Source organism: Monodelphis domestica, chromosome 6, assembly GCF_027887165.1.
Source record: "Monodelphis domestica isolate mMonDom1 chromosome 6, mMonDom1.pri, whole genome shotgun sequence".
In the NCBI taxonomy this organism is placed as follows: Eukaryota; Metazoa; Chordata; class Mammalia; order Didelphimorphia; family Didelphidae; genus Monodelphis; species Monodelphis domestica.
Window position 1 is genome coordinate 57,590,701 of NC_077232.1, and position 15,858 is coordinate 57,606,558.

At 36.5% G+C, this 15,858-nt stretch overlaps 1 protein-coding gene across 2 annotated transcripts in view; it reads right to left on the bottom strand.

Moving 5' to 3' along the window:
• Positions 1 to 15,858, bottom strand: part of ZDHHC13 (zinc finger DHHC-type palmitoyltransferase 13) — a 60,606-nt gene that overhangs the window by 16,218 nt on the left and 28,530 nt on the right. For both annotated transcript variants that reach the window (XM_056802034.1, XM_056802033.1), the window contains 5 exons: positions 13,780 to 13,844; positions 10,669 to 10,831; positions 10,274 to 10,399; positions 7,245 to 7,378; positions 4,942 to 5,044 (listed from right to left, as the gene is read on the bottom strand). In XM_056802034.1, coding sequence (XP_056658012.1) covers positions 4,942 to 5,044; positions 7,245 to 7,378; positions 10,274 to 10,399; positions 10,669 to 10,831; positions 13,780 to 13,844 — 591 coding nt within the window. The remainder of the gene's footprint in view (positions 1 to 4,941; positions 5,045 to 7,244; positions 7,379 to 10,273; positions 10,400 to 10,668; positions 10,832 to 13,779; positions 13,845 to 15,858) is intronic.

The window sequence follows — 15,858 nt, forward strand, 5'->3', positions numbered from 1 at the left end:
GATCAATTATTTAAGAGTCTGCACCGATCAGATGGCTTAATATAGAACTTATTTTTTATTAGATATATCTCGCTTTTGAAATGGCTTTTAAATACATAAACAAAATAGCAAAGGCAAAAATTGCTTTGTCATTAGGACAAAATTATGACAGTGACTATAGCACTAATTTTGACCTAATCCTGTCCCCAAAGAAGGGTTGATCTCCTCATACATAGTGACTCACATTCTAGAGGCTGTTTCTGTTAGGGCTCTCATATAGCAAAGAAAATGTCATTCTGGGGGACTGGGGGATGGGAATAGGAGTAGGAAATGGGTTAGGAAACACACCCAAACAGAGGTCACATGCCACAATTGTGGCTGATCCCAGTAAGCATGGGAAACAGCAACCTTCACTGTGGCTTGTCTACAGTTCTGTCTTTAAAGATTATACGTGTAGGACTCTCTGGTTCATTTTTTAACTGCCATTTCTTATTTGTAATGTATAACAGCCAGCACACACCCATCAGGTGTTCCTCTAATGCCCTCTGACTGATATTTGTTTTATTTATTCAGAGAGTGTGACTCACATTCATACAATCACAAAGGTAAGGTATGGTATTAACACAATGGGTTGTTTCAAGGAGAATTTTGGAGTCATTAAAAGATTTTCTCAAGGCAATCCAGTCTCATCTCTACTCCCTGTTTTAATCCTAGGTTTAAGTGTTGCACTGACAAAATGTAACAATACAAATAGAGACTCAAGAAAACATAACACAAAAACTTAGGGGAAGGCCTCTCTCTCGAATACTGGGGAAATACTCTGTGGAAGATCTATGGAGGCACAAGCCAAGAAACACATAGCATGAGAAGGAATGGAAAGGTCATAAGAAGCATTAATGAAAGAAGTGGGTATATTGATGAAATCACAGATCCACTACCTTCTATAAGTATTATATCCTTTCAGCCCAATTAGACGGCACAGGCTAACAAGCATACTCCTAAGGCAACTCAGGAATAGCCTTAGCCGTATCATATTTGCAATGAGGATATCCCCAAATGAGGAACCTTGCCTTGACCTGTGGATAACTCTATCATCAATCTCCCTCTATTAGAAGAATTGTCCAAGGGGCAACTAGGTGGCTCAGTGGATAAAGATCCAGGCTTGAAGTCAGGAGGACGTGGGTTCAAATCTGGCCTCGGATACTTCTACTTGGGACTGTGGGCAAGTCATGTAATTCCTATTGCTGAGCCCTTGCTGCTCTTCTGCCTTGGAACTAATATTTAGTATTGATTCCAAGACAGAAGGTAAGGATTTTTTTAAAAATTGCTTATCTAGCATCTTGCTCTTTCTATTCCCCCTGGAATTCTATCAAAGTATAAGCCTTCAAAGCAAAATCAGTAAAGAAATGATGGGTTTGTGGTTCAAAGACTAGCTCATACTCAGAAAACCTAGTGAGCCTATTCCCACTGTCTGTTGTTGTTGTTCAGTCACTTCAGTCATATATGACTCATCCTGATCTCATTTTGGGTTTTCTTGGCAAAGATACTGGAGTGGTTTGCTACTTCTTTCTCTAGCTCATTTGACAGATGAGGAAATTGAGGTCAACAGGGTTCAGTGACTTGCCCAGAGTCACAAAGCTAGGAAGTGTCTGAGGTGATATTTGAACTCATTAAGATGAGACTTCCTGACTGCAGGCCTGGCATTCTACCCACTACACCACCTAGCTACCCTGTTCCTGGTATGCAGATATGGAAATAAGGGTAGGTGATGGCAGCAGCAAAGTCATTGTGGCCAAAGTTTTTGGTAGAGCCATCATTGGGGAGCATTTCATGTGCACTGGCCAACCAACCCCTCCCCACTGTTTGTGTAGGTCTTCATTCAATCCATGTATGACCTCTGTCAGGCCCTCCTGGGGTACAGAACCTTTATCTGTTACTGTAGAGAGGAGTGCATTGAAAGAAGAGACCAGATGAGACCTCTAGCTTCTTTGCTCTCCTTTAGTACAATGCAGTCACTGCTGGAGTATATAAAGGTCAATTTAGGAACACTGGTCTGGAAGGCTCAGACACTTCAGTTCTTGTAGACTAGCAGTTAAGGTATTATTAGTAACAGCTTTTGACTTTCAAACACTTCTTTTGTATATGAGACATAAACTATCTGGTTGAAATATGGAAAAAAAGACTGCATAAACTGATTTTTTTCCAAATTAAATCACATTCTCAGTAAAATAAGAGCATTCACAATTTAAAGGAACAGTTTGGCAAGTTATTGTGAAATGCAAAGCATCACCTCAGTCTTTATTTTTTCCTGTAAAACCAGATTCACATCAATAAGACACAACTTAAAATAAGCCACATCCACATGTGGCTTCCCTGAATCCTACTACCTGGTGTGATATTGAAATCAATGGAGATTTTAAAATTCACAGTGGATAAATTTGAGATGACACTGTACAAACAAGACTAACTGAATTTACCTGACAGCTCACAAAAACCCAACAAAAGCATCACTGCAGTTAAACTAAAGTAATACAGCATGGGAGATGAACCAAATGATGACAAAAACTTTGATTTATATCCTCTGGTACTGTCAAACTGCATCCTGAATCATTCTTCAAGGCCCAGATTAAAGCTAATTTCTTTCATTAAGGTTTCTATACTGATCTCTTCCTGCACTTATACTTAATATCACTCCATCTTTCCCTTATTTCCTCTTTTAATTTCTCATAGGTCAATTCTATTTTATTGCTCACATTATAAATTGCTCAAGGGCAAAAATGTTTTAACCTTCTTTGATACATACCTTAGGTAGCACAATACTGATGTCACAGTACCTTGTATACAGTTGGTGCTTAGAGAATGCTTGTTTAATTGAATTATTTTAAAAGGATACTACCACAAAATGATCTTCTAACAAGTGACTTTCTACAAACAGTCTGCATGTGCATTAAAAATAACATCCACTGGTTTCAGAAAAACTTGGGAAGACATGAACTGATAAAAAGTGAAGTGAGCAGAAGCAGAAAGAACTGATGGAGTCTGAATGTGGATTAAGGTCTACTTTGGCTTTTTACTTTCTTTTTTTTTTGAGGGGGTAGGTCTATAATTTCTTTCACAACATGATTAATATGGTCTTGTGTTGCATAATTGTACATGTATGATCTATAATAAGTTGCTTGCCTTCTCAAGGAGGAAGGGGGGTAGATGGAGAGAATTTGAAACTCAAAATGTTTTCAATATTGTTTTTACATGTAATTGGAAAAATATATAAAAATAAAAAATAACATCTATATCAAGAATCTGAATTTGAAAATAAATATTGGGTATTTCTAACAGGAAAATGAGACTACGGAGTACATGACCAAGAAGGAAATGTCCAAAGAACATTTGCAGGTTGGTTTCATTGCTTAAAAAAAAAATCACATTTATCTGAAGAAGAAGTATGCCACCTAGTGACTTACCCAGAACTTCTCATGAACAGCAAGCAGGTTTTATATTTAATTTTTAGGAACAACTGTTTTCTAAGGTGGATTCTGGGTAAAGGGAATGAGGTACTCCACCTTGTCAACTAGAATCCTCTCCCAACTCTGTCTGTCTTCCAGTAAGTTCTCTCAGTTTTGCATTATATTCAGAATGAACAGTCTTAAGTTTATCTTTGGTTTAAGACACCAATCAGTGTCATGTTTCTGTTAACAAAGAGGATGCTACCTAGGGACACACTTAGCTTTGTCAGAAATTCTATGACTACAATTTGAAATAATAGAGGGATATATTTCAGGACCCTAATCTCTTTCCCTCTGGATTCCAGAAAGGTTCTCCCTTCCTTTTTGGCAATGGAGATTGCGATTCCTCAAGTCTTAAGAGCCTACGTGACAATGCACTCTCATTTCTCTTCAGGCTGCATATGCGGTTGTCCCTGAGATGCCTTTCCTCATCTTACACAAGGAGATCTTTCAAAGGACAGAGGCAGCTAGATGTTATAGTGGATAGTGTTGTGTCTTGAATCAGGAAGCCTTGAATTTAAATCCAGACTCAGATACTTATTAGTTTTATGATCCTGGGCAAGTCACTTAACCTGTTTGCCTGCACAGTGGGGATCACAGCACCAACCTATCTACCTACAGCCAAAAGCTGTTGTGAAGATCAAGTGAGATAACTGTAAAGATCTTAGCAAAGAATCTGGCACATAGCAGGCACGTAAATAAATGCTTGTTCCTTTTCCCTTATCTCCCACCATAACTGACATCTGTGCTCAAGTAGATCTGTCTGACCTCTCAACTCCTCAAGAATTCTCTAAGAAAGCCCTGTTGCCTCCTTCGTCTTAGCTGCTTTTGTCACTGACAAAAGGAGTTGAGAAAATCTCCCTAAACTTTCAGTTGCTACATTGATTTTGTTAACAAAGGTTTTGTTCCCAGAAGATCTATTGACGAGGAATACATGAGCTACAAAATCCCCGGCTAAGTTAAGTGATTAAGCATTAAAAAAGATCAAACCTATTTTGTGCAACAATTTAAAATGCAAGAACTCATGCTACCATTTCTAAATAATAATAAAACCTGGGCACTTCTATTCTCTCGGCATTCTGTAAGCATTCTTTCCAAGGGTAAAACCTATTTTTCCTAAGTGAAACTCCTTCAATTAGAATCTTTATAGCAAGGATCTTTAACCTTTTAATGTTGTGGGCCTCTCTGGCAGCCTGGTGATATCTCTAGACCCTTTCTCAAAATCATGTTTTTAAGTCAATAAAATACCTAGGATTACAAAGGGAGGCAATTCTTTTTTTCTTTTTCTTTTTAACAATATCTGGATAAGGACTCCTGCTTTAAAGGGACATGAATTTCAGCTTCCTTCCCTAAACGTTATCTGATATTAAATTCAGAATAAGAATACTTCTTTTTGAGGACAGAGAAATTAACCTAGTATTGGAAGAAAATGAGAAATATAAAAATTCACACAAAGGATATCAGGCAAAAATAAGATGAACCACGTCAGGGATATCCAAAAAATGGAGCTCAGCAAAATCATGGTTGGTAAATACTTGAGGCTCTCGTGCCCCACCAGGAACCTGGGAGGAAAGAAAAGGAAAATACGTCTAGAAATCATGATCAACCAAACAACAAGTATTTATTAAATGACCTCTACATGCCAGACAGTGTTCCAGGTGGTGAGGATACAAAGACAAAATGGTTATGGAAATTTCAGTATTTAGTAATATTTCTGCCCCTACCACCATCACCACAAAGAAACCTGAGTTTCTTAGAGAAAACATGTTTTTAGTCCATAAACTAAAAATTAAACATTTTCACCAAGTCATCTAGACTTGTTTTAAAGAATTGTGAAGCTAAAATATCTGGGATGATTTGGGTATTATCATATATTCCTAAATAGCTGTCAAAGTACCTAATGGCTTATCTTCCTATTTCAGACAAAACAACAAGTTATTCAGTCTTGTTCACTATTCCAAGTCCGCTGACTTATAAATCAATTCATTTCTTTGTTTAGTTTCTTTATCTGTAAAATAAAGGAAACCGGCTTTGATGATCTCCAGGATCTCTTCCAATTCTGACTGTTTGCATATCTAAATGTCCAACTACTTTCAAATATTTTATGTATGATGCCAAACTTTTACAAAATTATTCTAGTATATAGATTTCATAGCATATGTACTATATAAAAATTGTATATTTATTTAAATATAAAAATATAACAAATATTCCATATTTGTTAGTATTTCTCTTAATTTCCCTAGCCCACAAGGAATAGAAACAATAAGCATTTCCATGTTGCAGTCACTTCCATAGAGAACTACAAAGCATGTTCAAAGCTTCCCAAGTGATATGAGGATTTCCCCTTTCAAAGAGTGAACCCCATAAGTAATACATTCATTTCTGTTAAGTAGGTCAGCCATTGGTTGGTTGTAGTCCTACTCAGAGGACCAAAAGGTTATTGCTACATCAGGGTCAAAGAACATGTGTCTGACTGTGGCTGATTGGACCAATACAAGCTCAGAAGGTTCTATACCACAGGGTGGGCATGAATAGCTCTTATGAAGCATTGGTCCAACACAAGTTGAAAGAAAACGTCTTAAGCCTTTCCTACATAGCCTGTTGACTGTTAAAACAACAAAGCATCCATGAAGGTGACAAAGGAGAATGCTTCACTATCCTTTCTCTTGAATAATGATATAGGTGGCTTACTGGCTAGAGAAAGAGCAGACTCCAGGCTAGTCCATCTTGCCAGTCTGGCTTCCCCACTGACAAGTACAATACGAAGGTCACCCATCTCACTGGGCCTCAGGATTTAATTAAGTTGATTATTAATATTCACATTCCTAGGAAAAGGCACAAACCCAGGCAAGCAGCAGAGCCACTGATTCTGAGACCTGCGGCAAGCAAGCAACATGCAATCAACACACACACACACACACACACACACACACACACACACACATAGAGTGCTTGAGGCAAGTAGCATGAAAGGTGCCCTCAAATAATCCCTTAAACTCAGGGTGCAGAATAATACGTTTATTTTTTGACATGGCTAATGCAGGAATTTGTTTTGCTTGACTATGCATTTAATAATGAGTTTTGTTTCTTTTGCTTTCTCAATGACGAGAAAGAAAAAGGGGCCAGCTGGAAAGGAGGAAATGTGAATATGAAGACAAAATTGTATTGAAAATAAAAATAAAGTAAATAATTCCTTAAGATTAGTTCAGGGGGCAGCTGGGTAGCCCAGTGGATTGAGAGTCAGGCCTAGAGATGGGAGGTCCCAGTTTCAAATCTGGCCTCAGACACTTCCCAGCTGTGTGACCCTGGGCAAGTCACCTAACCCCCTTTGCCTAGCTCTTACCAAAGGGTTTAAAAAAAAAAAAAGATTAGTTCAGTTGAAGGGAGGGGAAGAGAAATCTAGAAGCAAGTAAGTCCTCTGGACACAAGGCCACCAAGTAGGGGAAAGGGGAAAGACTCCAGGACAGTACTGGAGAAGTCATCACTGAGGGAAGGAGCAGAGTGAGGAGGGAAACTGTTCACATGGAGAGTGTCACTGGGGAAGGAAACCAGCCAATCTTGTTAACTAGGCTTAATTAGTTGTTTCTATCTGCTGCAGGAGTACAAATGTTGTCAGGGTTCTCTGGCAATCAACACTGCGGAACAAAGGTGTTAATGCCCCACCCTAGCTCTGTTGATCTATATCCAAACTAAGCAATGAATACACAGCCATCATGATAGTCAAATCAGGGGTGGGGGGTGGGGGGGAGGAATACACACCTTGGAAATAAAGATGTAACAAAAAATATAGCAACAAGAAGGCTTCCTTTTAAAAGCCAAGAATCTGTTCCAAGGTCCATTATGTATCCTATTGCCCACATGGTAATGGTGGAAAGCACCAACAGCAGGAAAAGCTATTAAAAAAAAGTATAATTAAAATACTATGGGTAAAACACATTCCAATCATTATACATACTTCTTATAGGATTCATGCCAATAATAATTACTTTAACAATAGCAGTGATACATGAAACTTCCTTTAGATTGATTGCTAAGTCATAAACTCTATGTTAAATCCTGTTGAGTTTTTGTATTTAGATATTATTAAAAATTTTTTTTCCTGGAAAAAACATGTTGTTTTAGGAAAACACTTCAAGCAAAAGTTAGTTTTGTAGAACTACAAACTCTTTCAAATAATAAAACTGAGAGAATATACAAGAGTGATGGCTGCTAATAAGAACACTGCCTGTAGACTTCAATTAACTCCAGACCTAGCTAAGGAAGTCAAAAGTTAAGATGGAGGAAGCTGTTTCACAATTCTTCTTAAATACATAACTAAGCAATAAAAGCTTTATTTGCGGGGGGAGGGAGGGAATAGTTACAGGGTGTGTCATGCTGTTTGCAATGCTAAATTTCATTTAAGAGTTTTCACACAGAAATCTACCATGTAACTAATCTCTCTGCTTTTGTAGACATGAAGGTGGTGGGGGGGGGGGGGAATGAGGGATCTCAAAACTGGGAATTACTTGGGCACTGGTTATTAAAGACAGCAGTGGGAGGAATAATTAGAAGCCAAGCCAGTAGCATGTATGCCTACTTCGTGCAAGGTGAAGAGGCTGCATGTGCACTGAGAGCTAGGCAGGCAAGGGGTCAGGCTCTGGCTTTGACAGATATGAGCTATGTGATTGTAGGCAGATCATTTCATCTCACAGTGCCCTGGGCAATTTTCCAACATAGAAGCTACAGAAGAGTTACTGTCCATATTACTGCAAGGAGTTCCTTACTTTTGTGAAATCACAGATGCAGAAAAACAAAGAAAGGTACAAAACATTATGTTTGGTCTTAGAGACACAAAAACAAAATGAAAATAGATCCTGACTTCCAGGAACTTCATTCTCCGAGGGGCATACGACTTGTAAACCAAAAACATGTATGTGGAAATTTGAAGAAAGGGAAAAAAGATCGCTAAATAAGAAAATAATAATTTTTTAAAAGACCATATAGAGATGGCATAGGAGCAGAGCCTGGAAGAAAGTTAGAGATTCTACAAGGTAGAAGTGAGGAGGGAATGCATTCCAGGGAGAGGGCTGCCCACATAGGCATAATGGTGGTAGGCCAGTTTGGATGCACCTAGAGTCATAAGTGTGAAAAGAAGACACATTCTGAAAGTAAAATAGTTGGAGACCCTAGTGACAAATATCTTCCTCTGGAAGGACTTCTGATTATTAAAGAGGGTGAGTTACAATGGGACTTTTTAAACCCAAGGCTTGTTTATAAAGTTATAGTTGGAAATATTTCCCAACAGTTAAGGATTAGTATGATACCAGATTGTATTTAAGCACTGTTTTCTTTAAAACTTGCTCTGCAGAGCAATCTTCTTTTTAAAAATATGTAGTAATGTACGTATGCTCAGATATTTTCATATAAAACTATGATATTTTTTAAAGAGTTGTCTATAAAAGCATGCTTTAAAAAAAGCCTTTCTCCATCCGTTACAACTACAGCTAAGTTTGACTGTTCAAACCAAGCAGTGCTACCATTTGCTCATCTGGCAGGTGTATATTCATTCCAACTGAAGACAAAAGAAGAACAATGACTTCCAAGTAATGAACTTACAAACCTAAATATAAAGCGAACCTAACACTCCACCTAAGTGTAGTTTTCCATATACGCACTTATGAGGAAGACAAGTAGACATACATACACACACCTATAACTCCCAAATAGTTTGTCCCGCCTTGGCCAACAGCCAGTTAGGCTATGGAGTTGGGGAATCTCAGCCACAATAACTCTCCTTTTTCTAAGTCTAAAAATTTTGTTTGGCCCCCACCTTAGGATTCATGGTATAAAGCTCTCCTCAAGAGGAAAACTCCCTCTTTTAAAGGAGACCTTTTCAGAGAGACCTGCTTAAGAGTATTAGAGATCAGCTTGGGCACTGAGTGACAGGTAACGTAACTGCACTAGTGTCTTATAGCTGGGATATGTCAGCGGCAGAATTTAACTCCGGATCCTCCTGTCTCGCAGGCTAGCTCCACTCACTATTCTTTCCTTTCAACTGTAACACATATTATAACACAGACTGAGTGAGCTATGTTTGAAGAGAATGATTCACTTCAGCCATTTAAAGTTCACAATCAGTGCAGTCTGAATGTGGGAATAACAGTGTAATCCGAGTTTCCAAGCTCTAAATCTACTGATCACACAGTAAAGGCCCCAAATGAGGCATATCACTTCTTCCTTTATCTCAGTTTACTTAAATGTAACATAACCATAATAGCTATAATGGCCTAATGCAGAAGAATGCCATGTCTACTAATTATGAACCCCCTACAAAGTGTAAAGTGCCAATTGCTATTATTATCTGGAAACTAGACAACTTCCTTTAGAGGAAATCTCTCATTTGAAAATATTAACTTAGAAGCATTTGAATAATCTGCTTTACCTTTTCTAAAGAGAGAGCATAATTTGAATTTGACAGCTCTAATTTTGATTTTGTCAGCTCTTCAGGATAATTTGGAAATGGTAGCTTTTAAATCAATGAGCCAAATATCGTGTTTTCCAGCAGCTCAGCAATTCATTTTAGAATTTGTAAGAACACAAAAAAGACAGATTTGTCAAGTGTTGCATGAATGACAGGTAATCTTTGCATTTTTTATATCAATTGCTAGTCCTCAGTAATTTTCCAAGGAAAACAGTAAATACCTAATAATTATCAAGAAAAATATGGCCTGACACCTTTTCTCCTTGGATTTTTTCCCTAATAACCTTAAATTTCAATTTCTATGTTCAGTGAATGAGCTCTGAAATACCTCACATTTCTGTAGCCACCTGCAAAGTCTTAAATTTTTGTTTGATCTTATTTTAGCTTCTGCTGTTAGCATGTGGATAATTAACCGATGTCTGTTTTTCTGAGCTAAATCAAGTGGTGTTTCTCCCTAAAAAAAAAAAGAGAGAGAGAGAACAGGAAAATTAGTTATATTTTTAAACCTCATGCATACTGTGCATTTATTTCTATGAATCATTGCAATTATAAACTATTTTTCCCAAAAGGAGTTATCATGTAATGTTTGTCCATCATTCTCATTTACTCTGTGATAACTGGAGACAGAAGTCTGTCTCATTTTATATATTTATTTATTTATTGCTGATTCATCACTTTTCTAGTTAAAAAACAATTAATGGGGGACAAAACACATACTCATACCTTGATATTCCTGATATCCAGACTTGAACCGGCTTGCAGAAGTTTGTCAACAGCACTAATATTTCCAGCTGCAATTGCCCAGTGGAGTGGAGTGTTCTGGTGAACTTTATCTACTACATTGATAGAAGGATTAAACTTTAAAAGAAATCCAGTGGGTTCTGGTCTGCATAATAAAAAAAAGATGAGTAACACAATGTATTTAGCATTAGATAACTTATACTAGGAAATTATATATATATATATATATATATATATATATATATATATATATATATATATATATATATATATCTTTTACACCAATATACCAGAAAATATTTATCAGGTGCCTACAGCATGTTATGTGAGGCAGTGTGGAATATATACTCCAATGTTATCTCCTTATAAATATATATGCACACACAAATGAAATGGGATTTCATCTGCATTGGGAATCCTCTTTAACAACCTAGATCTATTCATAGAGAAAGTCCTAGGAAACTGTCAGAGGCACAGAGATATTAAGTAACTTGCTAAAAGTCACACAGTGTCAGAGGTAATATTTGAATTCAAGGCTTTCTGACTCTAAACCCAGTCATCTTTGTCGTCCTCATCATCATCATCATCGCTGGCATTATATAGCACTTACTATGTGCTAGACATTGTACTCAGCCCTCTACTATTATTATCTCATTTAATTCTTCTATTATCTTTAGAAAGTAGGTACTATTATTATCTCCATTTCACAACTGATAAAAGCGAAGCTGATGAAAGACAGAAGTTAAATGATTGCCCAAGATCTTGTGGCTAGTAAATATCTGAGGATGAATTTCAATTCTGGTCTTCCTGACTTCAGGCCCAGTAATCTAACTACTGGGTCCCCAGCTGTCTCTTGTATCTCTTATGCCACACTGCTTCTGTGTATATTAATACTTACAATTACTTAGCACAATGTATTTTATTTTAGAATAAGATATATTGTTGAATAAATTAATGAATAAATGCATGACTTTAAAGAACTTACTGTTTAGCTAGAGAAATGAGAAAAGATGGGACAAAAATGGGAGAAAAGAACTACCAAATAAGAGTAATACAGAAAAAAGAAAATAAAATAAAATTGACCAGTTGTGCATTAGTGAAATTCACAAATCCACCTAAAGAAATTTGAAAACAAATCAAAAAATATTTATTAAATATTTATTATGGGCAAGGAATTTTCCTAGAGATTGTTGGAAAATAGAACTGTATAAGATATGGTTCCAAATGTCATCTTTGTATAAGGTCACCTGGCAGAGCTTAAACACTGATATAAATCTGATGGCCAAATATCATATCCCTATTGCTTTCCCAGAATTTATAGCATGCCCTAAATGAAAAAATAAATAAATAAAATGTATTTTTATGGCAAAGAAAGTGAAATTCCTATGGCTTTTCTTAAAGCTAATAATAATGTCTCATATTTTATCTGTTTTGAATAGTACAGACAAATGAAGAAAAACTCTGAATCTTCACCTGTCTTAAAGGGATGGGCCAGAATCCAATGGAATAAGCACAAAACTGCAGAGAACCTTATAAATCATCTAGACAATGCCCTCATTTTCTAGCTTAGAAAACCAAATATTTTTGCACAAGTCTCCTCAATTTGTTCCTTTCTACTATGGATGCTCTAAGGAACCTAATCATGAAATAGCCATGTTTTTTCTCATTTCTAAGGAAACAATGACATTTCAAACTTGATATTATGGTTATGGAAACTGATACAAGGAAAAAAAGAGAAGATGAAAACAAATTTTTGGTATTTTAAATGAATGGCATTACCTCCCTCTTTTATTGATAAAGGTGAGAGATTGTAGATGTAGAGCACTATATACAATGCTTTACCTGGCTTAACATATAGACTATTTTTAATGAACTAAATTTTGCCTAATTTATATATTTTTTCATAAGAGATGAAAGGAGGGAAAATGAAAAGTGATGTAAAAATATCAATAAAAGTGTAAAAAGAGGGGGCAGCTGGGTAGCTCAGTGGATTGAGAGCCAGGCCTAGAGACGAGAGGTTCTGGGTTCAAATCTGACCTCAGACACTTCCAAGGACCCTGGGGAAGTCACTTGACCCCCATTGCCTAGCCCTTACCACTGTTCTGCCTTGGAGCCAATACACAGTATTGATTTCAAGATGGAAGGTAAGGGTTAAAAAAAAGTGTAAAAAGAAAAAAGTGAATGGCATTAATGAGATGACTAAAGCTTGGCCTTGGAGAACAGATGATAAAATACTTCTCTTTGTAGCCAAGTGAGGCAAGATGAGTCTGGAATATGGTTGTCAGATTAAAGTCGCTGGTTTTGCTTAACTGATTTTCTTTATTTCAAGGGAGAGAACAAATAAAGGGTGGCAAGGTATCAATATTATGGTGGCATAAAAAAAGGCATCAACATTTTAAAAAAATAAAATGAAAAGCATTAAGGAGAACAGGCTTCTCTTGTTTCAAATTTGGTTTCTAGAATAAAAAACTGACAGCTGATCTATGGAAGGGTAGACTGTTGGATAACACTAACATTGAAAGTAAGACATAGAGCTTCTGCACAAACACCAGTTTTCATGGCTATCAATCTTACGTATTTGTGATGACAAATACAGAAAAGAGCTAAAGTTTTAAGTGCCTCATAGGATTGTATATAAAAATGTTTTTTCTCCAAATCAATTATACTTAATATTATTGCAGTATCTACAATACATTCATAGAGGTCTCAAAGAATATGTTCATGGGGTTTAAACCTTTCTTTTGCAGAGCTGCATTTTATCATTTAGATTTCAAGCTGCAGCCATTAAAAAAAATCCCGTATCCCTAAACTTAGAAACGCAAGTCAAGTTAATGAGCCTGCACTGAATCTATAATCAATCTGAATTTTTAATCATCATTAAATTAGACTTTTCATCATAACAAGTCAATGCTTTCAGAAAACACATTTCAGTAGCGTTCCAAAATGCAATTACATCAAAAAGACTATTCACAGTTCTACTACAATCCTTTTATTAGTACATTTTCAAATTTCAAACTACACAGACCAAATGAAAAACATATTAGAAAAATCGAGAATTACACTAAGAACAACTCAATAAAGCTCATTACTTACCCAAGTACTTTGTGAGCTGACAGCATGAGTGGTGTTTGCCCATTTAAATCTGTTGTATCTATACTCTTTCAAAAAGAAGAGAAAAGTTGTTCAACATCACTCTTCAAATATAATTCAATATTTCAAGGTTGCATGGGATCGCTCAATGGCAAATACAGAGCCTAGCTCCTTTATATCTTAGTTAACAACCTCTATAAACTGCTGAGGCATCAGTCACTGGCCAACGTCATCTCCAAGACATTCCTCCACTAGATTCCAAGCTGCCTATACCAGTAACTAAGTCCTGGGGGATTTAACCCTTTAATATCTGGAACTACCACTCTAGGGCTCCAATGTCCTGACTAGTGGTTACACTAATCACCTACTACAACTAGACAAAGACTACAACTACACTTCATTTCACTCCTTTATGGCTCTAATCCCCTGTCCTGTAATTTTTCAAATCAAATATCCTTCCTGGCTAGCACTCCTTTATATGTGTTATCTGACTCTATTAGAATGTTTGCTCTTTGAGGGCAGGAATAAGTCCTTGCTTTTGTATTTGTCTTTTCAGCACTTAGTACAAAGCTTGGCACATAATAAACATTTTTTAATTCATCTCTCTTCAGTTAGAGTCAGGTCCTCGGATGACAAAAACAGTCCAGCATTGGAATTGAACATAAAGCTTTTATAGCTTGATAGGAATTAGCAGATGACAATATGTCATGCAAATATGTAGTTAGAATTCCCTTTCTTTTGTCAATACCTTGTACCATACTATCCAGCAGCACAGTTGTAAAGATAGTTAAAACAGCATTTCAATTAATTTAATGTCTCTTATTCCATTGACTGAAGTGGCCTTTATACTAGTATTTAAAGGAAACAGGGTATGATTCAATCCTTTGTGAAAATGAGATAGGAAGAATGTTGGAAAAGACAATGATAGAACTCTTTGCAATCAGCAAGTTATGGTCATAATAAATGAGAATTAGAAACAACAACCACTTTCCATACTCTGGATTACAGTTTTGGGGACAGTAGCTTCATCAGAAATGTGCCCAAATCTATTAAAAGGCCCATGGATTTGTTGGGTTCCCTCTCATTCGAGGTCTTCAGACAGAGGCTGAAGGACTACTTATGGAGGGTGTTAAAAGAGGAAGTATCTGTTCAGGAAGGGAATTTTTTCAAATAAACTTCAATACCTCAGAGGCATGATGGCCTCTATGGGCTCCAAACCTGAGGTTCTGTGATTCAGAGATATGCTATATATAGTCAGCAAATACTGCCTTGAATTAATAAAGGCTAAATGTGCTTTTAAGTACTGAAATATACAGTGTCCTCAAAATCTTGAGCTTCAGTAGCATAAAAGTGCCCTAAAACTTCTGGAATGCCTTATATGAAGACAACCAAAGGGAAGGATATGGAAGAATTCTTTATTACTCCTACTCCTTTCTAATTTATGACTCAAGAGGTTATAATTATTCTACTTCAATTAGCTCAGACTGATGGAAAGTGCTTGTTTAAATGAACTGCAATCATTTGATAGCATTTGTGCAAACATGTTTTCAGTCTAAGTCTGCTGGTATGTAAACTGTTTTCCCACCAGAAAGCATATCTTCAGCAGATATAGTTCTGCCAATGAAAACTCCACTTCTAGTAGCCTGTAATTTAACCTATCATATTGAACTACAAATGGATGCTTCATTGGGCAAGTCTTTTTCACAGAATTATTTTTAAATACATGTGAAAATGTGATTCAAATTGTCCTTTTATCTACTCCATGGGTGATGGGTTAATTCATGGGCTGTACTAACATTTTTTACATGTCACTGAAAGAAAAACCCAGGTTCTAAAGATATGTTTTAAAGATATAATGGAAATTATTGGGTTCACATAGAAAACTACCACAGGCTTCCATCTAGTTAAGTTCTACAGAGCCAAATGGTCTTTACTTTATGCCTGAATAGAGTAGATAAAATGTAGTGCTCAATACCTATGCTAGGTGTAGATATTTTAAGGTTCAATGAAAACTTCCATACTTCAATGGAGTCTTTGCTTCACCAAAGCATGTACTTTTCCCATCATTTAGATCATACATCA